Here is a 16303-nt window from a genome sequence, read left to right as displayed (position 1 = left end):
TTGTCAGATCATATACATCTCTCATCTTTTACCAACAGGTGAACCCTGATTTGGGAGCCTGAGAGTAGGCCCTGATCTTAATTTTATCTCATCTCTTTGAATCTCATTTTTCTCATATACATCTTCCAAAGCAGCTTACATCCATAAAATTGAGATACAAAACCTGCTCTCAGGATCCCAAATCAGAAAGACAAAATAACTGACAATTAAGTTAAAGGTAGAAAGAAGAGAAGGGGAAAGTAAATGTACAAGAGGAAAATCAGTTTGACTATACCAGAATAAATTGTGTATGCATTTATATCCACGTGGGTATAAGTTGATCTCTGAGTTGCGGATGACCTTGTTTGATAGATATATTTCAAATGTTTCAGCAATCCTTGATAGCAAAGACTAGAGTGAAGCGATCCCTGCTTTAGCAGTATCAGGGCAACTCAGAGTAGAAGCAGAGTAGTTTTTCAGGATCAGGGATGGGAGAGATACAGGCTACTTGCTTTTGCTTGTCCAGTTACATATTAGGGCCTGGATTGTATGATATATTTCTAGGGTGGGAATAGGGAGGGGGATATTGCAATCTTTTCAAGATTCTGGCTGTTATTTTTGTCCTGCCCCCACAACACCTTTTTATTTTGAGAGGAGATGTGATAAATTCATTTCTGCTCATTTTCTCCCTTGAAATCCAGGATTTCTATACTTGATGTCTCCAAGAAGTTCCCACTTCTGTTGGGGGAAATATAATCCAGCATATCTACCCAGATAACATTACGGTTCTACATATACTTTTCCATCTCCATGTGTGTCATTTTCTTCCTCTTTCTATTGTGTTTTCCCCAACATTTTCTTTTCTTTTTTCTGACCACTACATTTCATGATCTGTTCCACTCCATTGTTGCTTCTTCTGTTCCTTCAACATTCCATGCAATTGTGTCCTCCTTCCCCCCCATAATTCCTTTTATAAAGATTTTTCATAGTCTTGCAAACTGTTAACATTGAGTTTTCTGGCTGTTCAACTTCTGCAGTGGGTAAAGCTGGTCCAGAATGAACATAGAAAAAAAATATGTAATGTTATAAGGAATAATCCTGACCTATCACAATACCTGTTGTAAGAATTATTGATGGCTCTTTGAATATGATAAAAGAATGACAATTATTTACTCTGGGGAGAAGAACTTTTGATCCTCCAGGTGTTAAAGTATCATTCCAGATGCTCCAACTAGTAGGACAAAGGATTTGTGAATTGTAGTTCAATAGCATTAGATAGGCACAGGTTCCTTACCACTGCTTTTTTATTGTTATTTGTACAAGATTACATTTGAAATAATATCTTTCTTCTTGGCAGGTGATCAAGCCAGGAATTTTTTTTTTCAGTCTGGTTTACCTCAACCAATTTTAGCACAGATATGGTAAGTTTGATATTTCAGCAGTTCTTTGAGGATAATCCTTAAAATATGGTGACATTGTGACATTCTGTTTTAAAATTTCACCTATTTTATCTGTAATATACTATAAAATGCAGAGTCTGTATGCTTAAATGGAAAGTCAAAAATATATCCTGGAAGAGAATTACATGGATATGTCAGTGAAGTTGCCAGTAAGGTGGCCTTGATTTAAAGGAGACTTTTCCTTTATACTATGAGTCCTTAGAACAGTAGTTTTGATAAACGAATATAATGTTTTTTGTGAAACATTTTTTTCAGTTCTAAAGAACTAAGGGAAATATAAAGAATATCAATCCAGCACATCAGCAACTTGATCTTTCTGTAGCTAGCCTCTTTGGTTAGGTATCTGAATTATTTGCATAATAAGCATAAATATAAATGATGTTTGATTCTGAGCTTGGAAGCAAAATAAATTTAGTAGATAGAATGGGGTTTCTCATTGTCTAGAGAGAATAATTAGATACTGAAGTAATAGGATTTTACTTACAGCCTTTTGATAATGAATGTTAGAATATGTATGCAATTATATAAGAATACATACTCTAATTTGTTAAAAAGAAAAAAGTTTGCTAAGAACATTTAAGAATCCTTTGTTATATCACAAGGATTTGTTTTCATCATCTGTATGTTAATATAATTTGATGTAAAGGATGGTAATACATGAAGATAAAAATAAAGTATTTTAATAGTTATTTATATCTGCATCTTACTATCTTTTAGAATATGTAACTGGATGCTTAAATTTTCTTGAAATTTGAAAAACTATCAGTGAAACTGCATAATTATTATGCTAGCCTTTTAAACATAATCTCTAGTAGCCAAGGCAGTTTATAATAAAGATTAAGGTTTATAATGAAATGAAACTCAAGCAGTTTTGGAAACAGTAACTAAATTTAAGTAGACATACTGTTCCAACATACTCTCTGAAAACTATGTTCTTCAGGATTTTTTTTCAGTTTTGATTAAATTCCTCTTGATTTCTATAGAACTATAGAGATGAAGTAGAGAACCAGTAGAGATGAACATACTATGTAGTATTTTCTACATAGATAGTGTAACTTCATTTTTATCCATTGTTATGAAATAGTGTGTAGTACTATGCATTTCGAATGTAGAATTAGGCATCTACTTTTAGGCTGTAGCTAAGTATTTCTTTTATTATGTATTATTGTATTTAGTTGTTAATGGATTGACTGTGGCTCTTGCTTTTGTACACAACTTACAGTCACCTTATAAATTCATACATAGAGAAGGAAAGGGAAAAATGTTAACTAGGCAGTATTATACTGTTCCTTTTGTAAATACAACCTTAACATTTCTGTGAAATTGGTAACATTTTCCTATGTGAAAGAGATAAATATTTTAGCACTGTCAGAGTAATCATTTCCATACTTCCTGTTATAGCCACAGTCCAGTTCAACTCTGAGAATTTTTTGAGTCTAGAAGGCGATAAAACAGGCTTCCTTTAAGGTTGCTTATTGTGCATTGTTTAATAATATATTTGTGCTCTTAAAAAGAAAGATGCAACACAATTTTATCTATTTTTATTCCCTCTTACTTTGAGTTTAGATTAGCATTTGACAGTTTTGTAATGAAATTTGAAGTTTGATAACCCAGCCTTGTGGCTCTCATTCAGTTCTTGTTAGTTTCAAGTAGAAACAGAGTCAGCATTAACATTTAAAATAATTTCATTCTGTATCAGTAATATGCAAAGTGATATTAACTTTAGTGTTACCAATAGTTCTAAAACACTACTTAATTAATTATACATTAATTAATTAAGATAAATTTTATTTTTGGTTCAATTCCTGCTAAAGGAATTTGGAGTATATAAGATCCAGAATTAAGTACAATGGCTACTTGTATCTGATGAGTTCTAATAAGAACAAAACCGGTCAAACACTGCCTTCTGTTAGTCAGTATGTGGTAGAAACGCTAAAGACAGGAGTATGAAAATAATGCAAGAAAATAATTGGCTCTGCCTGTATCACATTAGCATAATCTAAATAATATAATTTGTATGGAACCATTCCATTTCCTTTAGGATGTGTATTAACCTTAAAAATCAATAGTCCGTACCTTTTTTAACATTCAAAGTTCATAGTAATATTAAGACTTAAATAGCTACAAATAGATAAACATCATATTGGTCCATGGCAGTTGGTTCTACACTCTGCTTTCCAGAAAGAAGGGAGATGGACCTACTGATAAAAAGTCCATAAAATCACAACATTTCTAAATAAAAGTAATAACCAGGCAATGCAATAAATTTAAATATATTAGAATGACATTCTTGAGAGCAAAGACCTCAGTGAGAAAAGGGTATAAAAGTAAGTTTTTCGATCTTAATACAAGCCAAGAAGGAAATGATCTGAATTTTGAGGGGAAGGTTGTACCACAGAACTGGTGGTGGTATTAGATTCCAACTGGGTCCCCTGCTGCTTTTGCAGAAAATGATCAGAGCTCCCAATTGATAGCATATGGGAGAAGCTGTTCCTTCCAATAGGGACTGTCCAAGTCATTTAGGGATTTGTTTCAAGACATGCACCTTAAATTGAATCTGGAAATCTATAGGTTACAAATGCATTTTTGCCAGAACAGGAATTGCTTGTGTTGGGGAGCATCCAACAGTAGCCTGGCTGCCACATTCTGGCCCTGCTGCAGTTTCTGAGGTTCCTTCAAGGATATCCCTCATAGAAAGCATTATAGTAATCTAAGCAGGAGGTAATTGGTGCATGAGTAGTGGCCAGATCAGACTTTCAGGAAAGGATACTGATGGTACATTATTTGCAGCTGGAAGTGAGTGCTCCTTATCACTGTACTGACTTGAGCATTCAAGGACAGCACAAGATCCCCCAAAGTACGCACCTAGCTCTCCAAAAGAAAGACACCCACCTGATACAGTTGAAATCCATTCATAGAGTATACAATAAGTAAAGTTTCCCCAATCATAAAACCTTCGTTGCCCTTCGGATTTAGTTTTAACCTTTTACACCTCATTTAGTTTTCAGCCCAGCCTTAGCAGGCACCCAGGCCACCAAAGACCCCAACACATCTGATGAAGATGGAAAAGAGAAAGAGACCTGAGTGTCATCCAAATATAGACAATACCTAATTTGACACTCCTTTGATCATTCCCAGTGTGTGTGCACATGCACGCATCTTAAAATATTAAAAAGTAAGTGTATACGGCAGAATGCGATACAGTAATACTGTTTTTGATGCGAGACCCAAGTCACTCATAATGCATAATTTTACTTTCAGCTTCTGTATGACAATTTGCTCTATATATGTTAGTAGAGCTTACCAAAATGAAACATTTTCTCCAATTAATCATGATATAATTTGAGTAGCACATGCAATAACCTGCAGAGCTATTTATTTTAATAACAAGCTGTTTTGCTCAGTGGGCTGATTTTGACAAAATTTTCAGGATATAATTGTTTAGAATAAATATTAGGAGAATAGACATAGCTCAGACAATGTGTTTTAGATCAGTCTTTTGAACATAGTGCCTTCTATATCTGTTGGACTGCATTGCTGCCAACCAGAATGGCTGGTGGATGAAGGAAATCCAACGCATCTGGAGCTCATTATGTTAAAGAAAAGCTATTTTGAAGAGTCTTGGGTAGAGGAAGAATATTCTAGAGCAGGCCTGCACAACTTGTAGAGGGGAGAGGGCAAGATTAATACCTTAAAAATAATCATAGGCCCAGGTCCGCAACTAGGGGGGCACAACCGGGGCATGTGCCCTGGGCGCCGCGCTGGGGGGGGGCGCCAAAATGAGTGCTGGGGGGGCGCCAAAACATGGGCGCGGAATCCATGTTTGCCCCGGGTGACACAGACCCTAGTTGCGGCCCTGCATAGGCCACAAAGGAATAGCTGGCCTGCCAAACATCTGTTAGGCATCCAACAGCATTGCACCAGTGATGGAGCTGTTGGAGCTGTGAAGCCTGGAGGTGTTGGAAGTGCTTGGCAGTGTGTCTTTCATAGTGGCAGTGCTGATGTTTAGTGGTAGTAGACTTGAGGTTTTTTTTCAATGCCATCAGGCCACACAAGGCTGCTTGGCATGCTGCATGTTATGGAGACCTGGTCTAGAGCTTTAAAAACAACTCTTTGAAACCTGAGGCTATCAGAATATATATTACTGGGCTACATGGACCAATGTCTACCTTAGGATAAAAAGATCACATATTATGAGAAAACGTTGGAACTAAAATACAATTTTTGTTTGCTTTTGGAGGAATTTGCAAGATTTTTTTAACATGCTAATTATTGTAGGGCTCTGGCAGATATGAACAATGATGGGAGAATGGACCAACTGGAATTTTCTATAGCTATGAAACTTATCAAACTAAAGCTACAAGGTTATCAGCTCCCTTCTTCATTACCTCCTATTATGAAGCAGCCTCCCATTGCTATTTCTACAACGCCAGGATTTGGTAAGAATAGATTGCACACACATTGTGTATTACTTAATCTTTCTGAACTACTTCATAGATTTCATGTTGTGTACATACTGTCATTCTATTTAGAGACCACTTTAATACAATTGTAATAAACATTATGATAATAGCTTTTAACTCCTACTATGTCTGTTTAGCATTTTAAAATATTTTTTGTTAAGAATTTTTACTTAAATAAAAGACAAACACAAATATAAAATATAGAAAAGAAAAAGAGAAAAGAAAAAGTGCAGAAAACAATACAGTAAAAGAAAGAAAAAGATAATTAAAGAAGTAGCTTCCACCCTTCTTTACAGCAGTTACAAACAAACTCATTATCCCTCCTTCCTCCCTAACGTTTAATCCTTTTTCAGTCCTCAGATCCAGAAATCACCATCAAATCCAATCATTTTACTTTTTTTCCATTTTCATCAAAAAGTCCATAACAAGTCTCCAGTCTTTTATAAAAGTACTTATTGTTTTATCTCTGACCAAGCAGGTCAGTTTTGGCATCTCTGCTAATTCTGCCATCTTCACAGTCCATTGTGGGTATTTCAGTATTTCTCCATCTTTGTGCATATGATAATCTTGCTGCAGTTATCATATATAAAATCAATCTTCCATAAGTCTTTTTTAATTGACCATCCATAAGTCCCAATAAGAAAAGTTCTGGTTTCATCTCAATATTAGTCTCCAAAATTCTTTGTATCATATGTATTTCTTTCCATTTTTCCATGGTAAAATGTCTCTTCATGTTTTTCACATTTCCAACACTGACTAGAAGTACCTTTATATATTTTAGGTAATTTTTCTGGTGTCATATACCACCAATGGTACATCATTTTGTAAACCTTTTCTCTTAAACTATAACACAATGTGAATTTCAGTCCCTCATCCACTTTCTCTCCCATCTGTATATTGTAACCAAAATTCTTAGCCCATTTTATATGCAATCTTTTGATTCATTCCTCTTCTGTTTCAAATCTCAACAAAAGTTTATACAGTTTTGCAATCACATGTTCATCATTTGTACAAAATTCATTTTCAAATTCTGCCTTATGTTGTTCAGTCCCCATTACTGTTTTATCTATATTAAATCTTTCTCTTAAATGTGCATATGAGAACCCCTCTGCAGTTTGTTGTTTAGCATTTAATATCTTTTAATGTTCTCCTATTAACTATATTTTCTTGATATGGAAAGTGATAAAATTTAATGATTGAATATTAGCTCTCAAAAATTACAGCAACAATGCTAGCATTGCAGCAAGAATAATTTAAATGTAAATGTAATAGGCTACAGGGAAAGGGTCTATGCCAGGGCTTACTGTCATTCTTGCCATACAAGATTGTGTATCTGGGAGTGAGAGGGCTCTGCTTTCCTCTGGCAGATGGTTACTAGCAGTGACAAAGAAAATGAGGTGTCATGGTTCACATGGACCTCTTAGGGTAAAGACATAGGCTAGGCTTACCAATTCTTCTCCAGGACTCTAGCTGCAAGTGTATCTTACCTGGGGAGATGGAAGCAGGGGCAGGGGTTTGGTTCAGATTGCTTGTGTGCATACATGGAAAATGTGAATCAGAAAATTGTATGAAACACATTTAACAGATACAGTGCATATAATACCCCTGTTAAAAATAAAACAAATAAAATGCCAGTTTTTTGAGATGTAAAAAAATCAGACCAAGATAAACCACTTCAGAATTTTTTCCACCTTTAATATAACATACATACATAGCCAGTTTGGTCTAGTGGTTAAGGCAATGGGCTAGAAACCAGGAGTCTGTGAGTTCTAGTCCCGCCTTAGGCATGAGAGCCAGCTGGGTGATCTTGGGCCAGTCACTCTCTCTCAGCCCAACTTACCTCACAGGGTGGTTGTTGTGGGGAAAATAGGAGGAGGAAGGAGTATTAGGTATGTTCCCTGCCTTGAGTTATTTATAAAAATAATAAAGGCTGGATAGAAAATAAATAAATAAATAAACAAGCAAACATACAAGCATACCTCCAAATCAACAAAAGAATGGCTTCACCAGAGGAAGATCAAAGTTTTGGAATGGCCCAGCCATAGCCCGGACCTGAATCCAATTGAAAATCTGTGGGGTGACCTGAAGAGGGCTGTGCACAGGAGATGCCCTCACAATCTGACAGATTTGGAGTGCTTCTGCAAGGAAGAGTGGGCAAAGATTCCCAGGGCAAGATGTGCCATGCTGAAAGACTCCTGCCCCAAAAGACTGAATGCTATCATAAAATCAAAAGGTGCTTCAACAACCTATTTAAGGGTGTGCACACTTATGCAACCACATTATTCTAGTTTTTTATTTTTATTTTTCCACCTAAAAGATTTCAGTTTGTTTTTCAATTGAATTGTACAGCTTGTATGTTATATTAAAGGTGGAAAAAATTCTGAAGTTATTTATCTTGGTCTGATTTTTTTACATCTCAAAAACCTGGCATTTTAACAGGGGTGTGTAGACTTTTTATATCCCCCGTATCCGTCCATTTTATAATTAACTTTCATATAAAGCAGGAGTCAGCAGCCTTTTCAGGCAGCAGACATCATCATGAAATCGTGTGGGTACCTAAAATAATTTTAAAAAGGAAAGAAAGAAAAATGTAAAAAATGAAGTATGGCCAAAATATTGTATGAGCTTATGTCAGAATATTACAATTTCACATGATCAAGGATATTAATTTTTTTACATTTAATTCTGTTGCACAGTATACAAACTATTATGTAACTTGGCACCTCTTGTGCTGCTGTAGGCATCATGCCAATTCATGGGTACTGAATTACTAACTTGTATTCTTAACTATGAGATCATATATTTTATTTGAAATGCATTTATTTAAAAGGTTGATGGAGAGAAAAACTAATATTTAATTTTCATTAATACCAAACAAAATGTTTACATTTAATTAGAATTAATTTTTTCCTTGGTCTTACCAGGGTTTAGGAATACAAACTTTGGCATGCCAGTCAAAGCCAATGTGTTTCTTGGCCTTGAGGCAGCTCATCCATGCTGTAAGGACTAAATTTCAGAAGAAAATGAGCGAGTTATGACAAATGAGTTATTCTAATCCTTCACTAACACCAAGGCTTCCCTTTGATATTAGAGGAAAAAAAATTATGTGTATTGTGTCATAGCCTATAGCTCATAAATCAATAGGACAGTCCCATGATTGTCACAGAAGCTATGATCCCCCCAAACTGGCCATATCACACCAGTCTTAGTAGGGTTGCTGTAGTCTCACAGGACAGTTTTGTCACTGTCGCACCCAAGACCAACTAAACCATAGTTAAGCAGGAAATCAGTTGTGCAACAGAGTAGAGAGTACATGAACAGCATTTCTCATCTATTTCCCTGATTTGAAAAGAGGTGTGAGCTCTGAAAGCCCACCCAATGATAAAGAGGCTTCCTAGTAAGAAAAATGGGAGTGGATCATATCGACACCCTGCTCTTCCCCTCCTTTTGCTCCAGCCCTCCAGGGTGAATTGTTGCGGTCTATCAGCCAAAGCCATGCTAGATCAACATTGTTGTAATCATCTCTGATCAAGTCATGGATAAGTTCAGTTTTAGATTAACTGTTCTGGCATAAAATAAAAGCACCATCACATCAAGGGGCTTGGCAGTTGAACAATGCAAACTTTTGGGAAATGAAGACAAAATCAGAAGGAGGAATGACTCAAATATCCATAATGCTCTTTTTTGATTGCCGATTTTTCACATCACCAGGTCACATCATATCAGTTTTGATCAGTGACCAAAGTAATAGGAGTGCCATTATCATTCTCCCCATTTTGCTCTGTGCCCAGACATGTTCTGATTCAGTTTTTCATATAGTACCTAATCCGTACTAAACTTCCATGTACAGGTTGTCCTCACTTAGCAACCATTTGTAGTGACAGTTCAGAATTACGACTGTGCTGGAAAAAACCAGCTTGCGATCGGTCCTCACACTTATGACCGTCACAGCATCCCCACGGTCATGCAATCACAATTTGGGCACTTGGCAACCAGTTCACAGTTATGACTGTCGCAGCATCTCGTGGTCACGTGGTTGCCATTTTCAACCTTCCCGGCTGGCTGCTGGTGAGCAAAATCAATGGGGAACCGCATGATTTGCTTAATGCTTGCTGTGATTTGCTTAATGACCGCTGCACAAAAGGTCATAAAACTGGTTTGGATTCACTTAATGACCGCTTTGCTTAGCAACTGAAATTCTGGCCCCAATTCTGGTCATTAAGTGAGGACTACCTTTACTTCCTAATCACCTAGACTCCACCTAATCAGTAGCACAATATCCATGTCTAAATGGTGACATTCTGCACTATATTTATTATAAGATTGTTTGCCCCAGTGATTAAATAAATAAAAACGAATATATTCAAAATAAAGTATATTCACAAAATTCTAAAAATCTCAAATATAATTGCAAGGATTAAGCTGGCATTTGCATGATATGGAGCCCAAGTTAGGTTTCATTTTACACAAACTTCATCACAAGGTTGCTAGTCATGGTTGTTGCCAGGCTTTCCTCCCAAATTCTTGCCCCCATTATTCAACTCTCACTTGGAGGATGATTAGGTAGCAGTTGTATTAGTTTTCTCATGTTATTCCTTTGGGGTTACTTCCATTTACATAGGTAGTTTTTGGCTGTCAAATGGACAGTTATCAGGGTATAGGAAGACAGTTTCGGTATCAGCATCCACATTCGGTGATAACTGGCAGACACTATTATATTGCTTAGTTTTCCATTTTGTCCTGTATTCTGATATTAAATGTATTGCTCTGGTTTGGATATAATCTCCAAACGTTAACTAATATTAGGTATACCAGCCTTGAGCTGGTGTGCTTCCCTGTTTCCTTACCATCAGAAGGTACCATTGAGTAATTTATCATTATATCTGACTCCAGTACAAACTGCATTTAGATATAACTAAAGGCATAAACCACTGTCATCAGAATAACCACAGTAATTTATCTGTGCCCAGGTGTGGGTATGGTTAGTTAAAAACCCTTTTCAGTTTGCTTTTCATGACTAAATTGGAAGGGGAAGGGGAACTGATGAGCTAAGGAATACTCTGGATTGTTACTGTAATTTCAAGCATTCTGAGTTTAATATAAAACATCCCATGTTCCAAGGTTTTATTCTAAACTTAGAACCAAATTCAACGTTTTGTATTGTGCTGTTTCAAGTTTTCTGATGTCCTGAGGTTTCCAAGTCATAGAGATGTGGAAAATGCAATTCAATTGACACAGATTTTGCCTAGCTGTGATTAGCAGATCATGTTGAGGAGAGCAGTAGTATGGGGGGGAGGAAGAACCAGAAGCCAGAAGGTAGATTTACTGCTATTTTAAACATCTTTGCAATAGGTGAGGTAGAGTTCATGGGCCATAGTGTGATATTGTTGTCTATGTTCCTTTCTGTGTTGTGCATTCTTTTTTAGACAAATTGCACAATGCAAAAACTGGATGGCTTTGTAAGAAAAAGAAACACATTTTTACTGTTGTTTTGTTGTTCAAAGGATTATTCTTGCTTCTTTGCTGCCCTCAGTTCTGTGAAGATTCAAAAATGTATTTGTTTGCAGCTTCCATTGTTCGTTAAGGAAAATTTTAAAATATTTTAAACATTTTTATTTTTAAAAAAATCCCCCTTGGTCTACCATTTGATGTATTCTTATGACCCAACTTGAAAAACAAAGGAGCCAAGAGCTTATTTCAAATTCTCATTCCCTACGGAGAAACTTTCAAATGGTTTCGAGTTTTGTTCCTTAGACTGTTTTGTTCCAGAATCAGAACATTTTTTCCATTATTCAAGGATCATCCATGTTGTAGACCATTGTAATGGAAGTCTGTAGCTTGACAATGATGATAATTGTGTAAACCTCTCTTTCAGGAATAAGCGGTCTCTCCAGTATACCACCTCTTACAGCTGTTGCTCCAGGGCCAATGACATCCATGTCAGTTGTGGGAATGTCTCCACCTTTAGTATCTTCTGTTCCTACAGCAGCTGTGCCTCCTGTTGCTAATGGAGCACCAGCTGTCACCCAACCTCTGCCTGCTTATGGTCATCCCGGTATGCTGAATAATCAGCATTTAGGTTTCCAGAGCTTCTATATATTCTTTCTTCATATTTTTTTTAAAAAAACTAATTTGTCTTTTTAAAATGGAATCATATTTATGAAATCAAATTCTACCCTGAATGTTAATGTCTTAAACTTATATTGTTTCCTTATTGAATAGTATATACTAGAGCGATATGCAGTGTTTCAGATTCAATCTCCAAAAGATGCTTTGGAGAGAGTGAGAGTGTGAACTTAACATCTGTCTGCAATGCTAAAACAGCCCCACTTTTTCTCAGGATCAGACTGCTCCTGTGTGATTTAATCCAAGGTTCTGCGGAGTCCTAGTACCTGCAGTATACTTATATGAATCTTTATCAATTTTTATGTATAACAGCATAGAAAAACATGTCAGTATCTTAGATCAAACATTTATATTTCAACAGTATTCAGAATTACAAAGTTGTGTTCCTGATTGACACAGGCTTTTAATAACTTTTTATAATAGTCACTAAGTCCTTGATAATTTGATCAGATTTAATAAGCTAATCATGTTCAAGTGTTTTCAGTCATAAAAAAATTATACTAGTTGGCTTTTCCAGGTCTTTTTAAATACTGATTAAGCCACTGTTAAAAATAGTATATAAGCAAGTACAGACCTTTTACATATTTAAGCAAACTTAGTATGAGATACGAGATTTATCTAAAGTATTGCTTGGCCTAAGTGGTCTTATACTTTTGTAAATAATTTGTACTTAGTGGTTGGGTTCCCACATTGCTCTAAGCCAAAATGTGTTGTGTTTGTATTTGGCTTCTTATGTTGTAAAATCCATCTGGTTGGATTTCATTCTACAAACTGGTTAAATGCATTATAGCTTAGTACAGTGTGGGAACTCAATTGGTTTCTCCTCCTTTTACTCTAATGTGCTGCTACACATTCCAGGCCTTTTTTAAGTCTCAGCAGAAAGCTATTTAGGGAATATAAGTAATTACTTGGAAAGGAAGACATAGGGAATTAATTGTGTATAAACAATTTTAGTGTACTGTACACAGCCCACAGAAAATAAAATGTCTTTATTTAATAGATACATCAGTACCCTTAACTACTGCAGGAAGGTATGGATAGCAAATGATGAAATGTCCATTATGAAATTATGCAAATGCCACAACTTACGTAATTGTATCATATCAGGATTGCAAGTACATAATGGCATTTATGTGATGACATCACAGTGCATATGTCATCGTTTTGGCATCATGGTGGTTTGCTGTGGATGCCACAATCAATATATCATAAAGCCCTAACCCTTAATACACTTGTAATCAGATTTTTTAATTAACTTAAAGAGCATCTGTTAATACAAACTTACATTTTGTTTAATTGGCTAATTAATATTAATATTAATTTTTCTGATCATTTACCTCCGTACTCTTTTTTTAATTGCTTAAAATGTTGTTATAAGCAGTGTTGTGGTCTGTTTATGTCCAAAGGTAGGGTATTAACTTGAAGTATTAATCTGGAAGTAACAAGTTATGTTTTGGTAATTGCAATTTAAGATAATATAATTCATGTATTTATCATTTAATTTCACTGAATTGAAATCATAATCATTATGTTTCAGCAACATTGCCAAAGAGTTCCTCCTTCAGTAGATCTGGTGGAGGATCCCAACTAAATGCAAAGCTGCAAAAGGCACAATCATTTGATGTGGCTGGGTAAGTATGACTGTTCTTAAGTACTTTGGCAGCTTTGTCAGTCCTGTAGATACCCAGATGAAAATGTTACCACTAAACTTAAGACTGCTTATGAATAAGTAATTTCAGGGATGAAACCTTTAATATGGCATTTCAAAAATCTGAAGTTAAAGAATTAATTCTGTTGAAAAACGTGTTTGTGTAGAATAGAATTTTGATTAGTCACTGACCAGAATTGTATAGAAGAATAATTATGTATTGTCTTTAATATACTTCATATTATATATCTGTTCTGCTGTGAAAAGTTATCCATAAAATAAAGTTCTGTATAAATAGTAAGATCTGGACATCTGGAAAAGTAATTAGCTAGATAAGATTTATATCGCTAACTATTCTTGTTACCATGTTATAAGTTCTCCATTTATTTTGACTATGCCTATGTTAGAATACAACTTTCTCCTTTCTGTACATCTGTCCTTGAGACTGAAACTCTCCATTTTATTCTGTCATGTATAGTATTTCACAGATATTCATTAATATATTTTAGCTGTGTTATTACTTGCCATGTTTTATCTTAATTTTAAAAAATCATTGTTACTTAGAAAGTAACAATGCAAGTTTTCTTAGTTATTGCAATTGCAATCCAGGATTTATTGCTTAAAATTGAATAAAGCTGGTATTTTCATAAATAGTAATAAATCTGAATTCTGGAGAATATTTATGATGCCTAAAGATTCACTATGAACTGGCTTTTCCTGAACTGATTCCTTCAAATGTGATGCACATCAAAGTAGGCCATATTGGATGAGAAGGTTTGAATTGCAGTTCAAGGACTTCTGGGGACACTGAGTTGGGGGTGGCTGGCCTAGGATAAAACAAACTTCAGTATAAAGAAATAAAAAAGATAATAGGGATTTGTGTTGCAAATGGTTACATGCACATATTTTGTTAAATTCAGATAATTTAAATTCTGAGATACAGTGATGGGGCACATTCACTGAGATACATTTTGACTGGTGTTAGTAATTCTTGTTCATATATAGTCTTGTTCTGGAGATCGATGTGCACATCTGCTTTAATAAAGCCTCTTAGTAGCATTGCTAGTATTCATAGAGTATTTTTAGAGGACTCTATAGAATATAGCAGTTAATCTGCTACCAAGAATCTTAAATTGTCCAAGATTAATGGGACTGTTTTAGCTATCTGTCAGTATCTTTACCTGCATAAGAAGCAAGTGAACAGAGAGAACTAGTGGGAAAGAAAGGAAAGTGACCAGAGAGCTGTGTGCTCTGAGAGATTGCATGTTCAGCTGTGAGATATGAAATTTTCATCTCCTAAATAGCTGCTAGTTGCAAAGGGTATTTCCTGTGAGTTGCTGTTTGCCTAGTGTGGGTGACTGAATGACTGTTCCCTGATGAGAAAGTAGAGACTGTAAGAGGAATAAAAGGCAGCCAGGTTCCAGGGAGCAAGCTCACTGAGCAAGAAAACGGAGTGCTAACAAGAGTTTTTAGGTCCTTGCCAATTAAACTGGCTCTGAGTGCCAAAGGGAATAAAAAGCTACCCTATAGAATGGAAGATAGGACACTGATACATTCTTAAGCAGTAAAAAAGATGCAATTCTGCTTTATAAGAACACAAAGAAAAAAACTCATGGTAGTTGGTAACTCACTACTGCAAGGAATGCAATGAGAGCAGGTTGCATAAGCATGTGTTCGTTGTTGTTTTTTCATTTAGTCGCTTCCGACTCTTCGTAACTTCATGGACCAGCCCACGCCAGAGCTTCCTGTCAGTCGTCAACACCCCCAGCTCCCCCAGGCACAAGTCCATCACCTCTAGAATATCATTTATCCACCTTGCCCTTGGTCGGCCCCTCTTCCTTTTGCCTTCCACTCTCCCTAGCATCAGCATCTTCTCCAGGGTGTCCTGTCTTCTCATTATGTGGCCAAAGTATTTCAGTTTTTCCTTTAATATCATTCCCTCAAGTGAGCAGTCTGGCTTTATTTCCTGGAGTATGGACTGGTTTGATCTTCTTGCAGTCCAAGGCACTCTCAGAATTTTCCTCCAACACCACAGTTCAAAAGCATCGATCTTCCTTCTCTCAGCCTTCCTTATGGTCCAGCTCTCGCAGCTATATGTTACTATGGGGAACACCATTGCTTTAACTATGCGGACCTTTGTTGTCAGTGTGATGTCTCTGCTCTTAACTATTTTATCGAGATTTGTCATTGCTCTTCTCCCAAGGATTAAGCGTCTTCTGATTTCCTGACTGCAGTCAGCATCTGCAGTAATCTTCGCACCTAGAAATACAAAGTCTTTCACTGCTTCTACATTTTCTCCCTCTATTTTCCAGTTATCAATCAAGCTGGTTGCCATAATCTTGGTTTTTTTGAGGTTTAGCTGCAAGCCAGCTTTTGCACTTTCTTCTTTCACCTTCATCATAAGGCTCCTCAGTTCCTCTTCTCTTTCAGCCATCAAAGTGGTATCACCTGTATATCTGAGATCGTTAATGTTTCTTCCAGCGTTTTTAACTCCAGCCTTGGATTCCTCAAGCCCAGCATGTGGCATGATATGTTCTGCGTACAAGTTGAATAGGTAGGGTGAGAGTATACAGCCCTGCCGTACTCCTTTCCCAATCTTAAACCAGTCCTTTGTTCCATGGTCTGTT

At 36.2% G+C, this 16303-nt stretch overlaps 1 protein-coding gene across 9 annotated transcripts in view; it reads left to right on the top strand.

The window, feature by feature from the left end:
* ITSN1 (intersectin 1) overlaps positions 1-16303 on the top strand; it is a 126295-nt gene that overhangs the window by 33238 nt on the left and 76754 nt on the right. For 8 of the 9 annotated variants that reach the window (XM_063305393.1, XM_063305391.1, XM_063305392.1 and 5 more), the window contains exons 4-7: positions 1337-1400; positions 5718-5878; positions 11778-11957; positions 13566-13659. In XM_063305393.1, the coding sequence (XP_063161463.1) occupies positions 1337-1400; positions 5718-5878; positions 11778-11957; positions 13566-13659 (499 nt within the window). The remainder of the gene's footprint in view (positions 1-1336; positions 1401-5717; positions 5879-11777; positions 11958-13565; positions 13660-16303) is intronic. The other variant, XM_063305394.1, reaches the window with a different exon arrangement.

This window comes from Candoia aspera, chromosome 5, assembly GCF_035149785.1.
Source record: "Candoia aspera isolate rCanAsp1 chromosome 5, rCanAsp1.hap2, whole genome shotgun sequence".
NCBI classification, from domain to species: Eukaryota; Metazoa; Chordata; class Lepidosauria; order Squamata; family Boidae; genus Candoia; species Candoia aspera.
The sequence above is the reverse complement of the archived record's forward strand: the minus strand, read 5'-3'. Positions and strand labels throughout refer to the sequence as shown.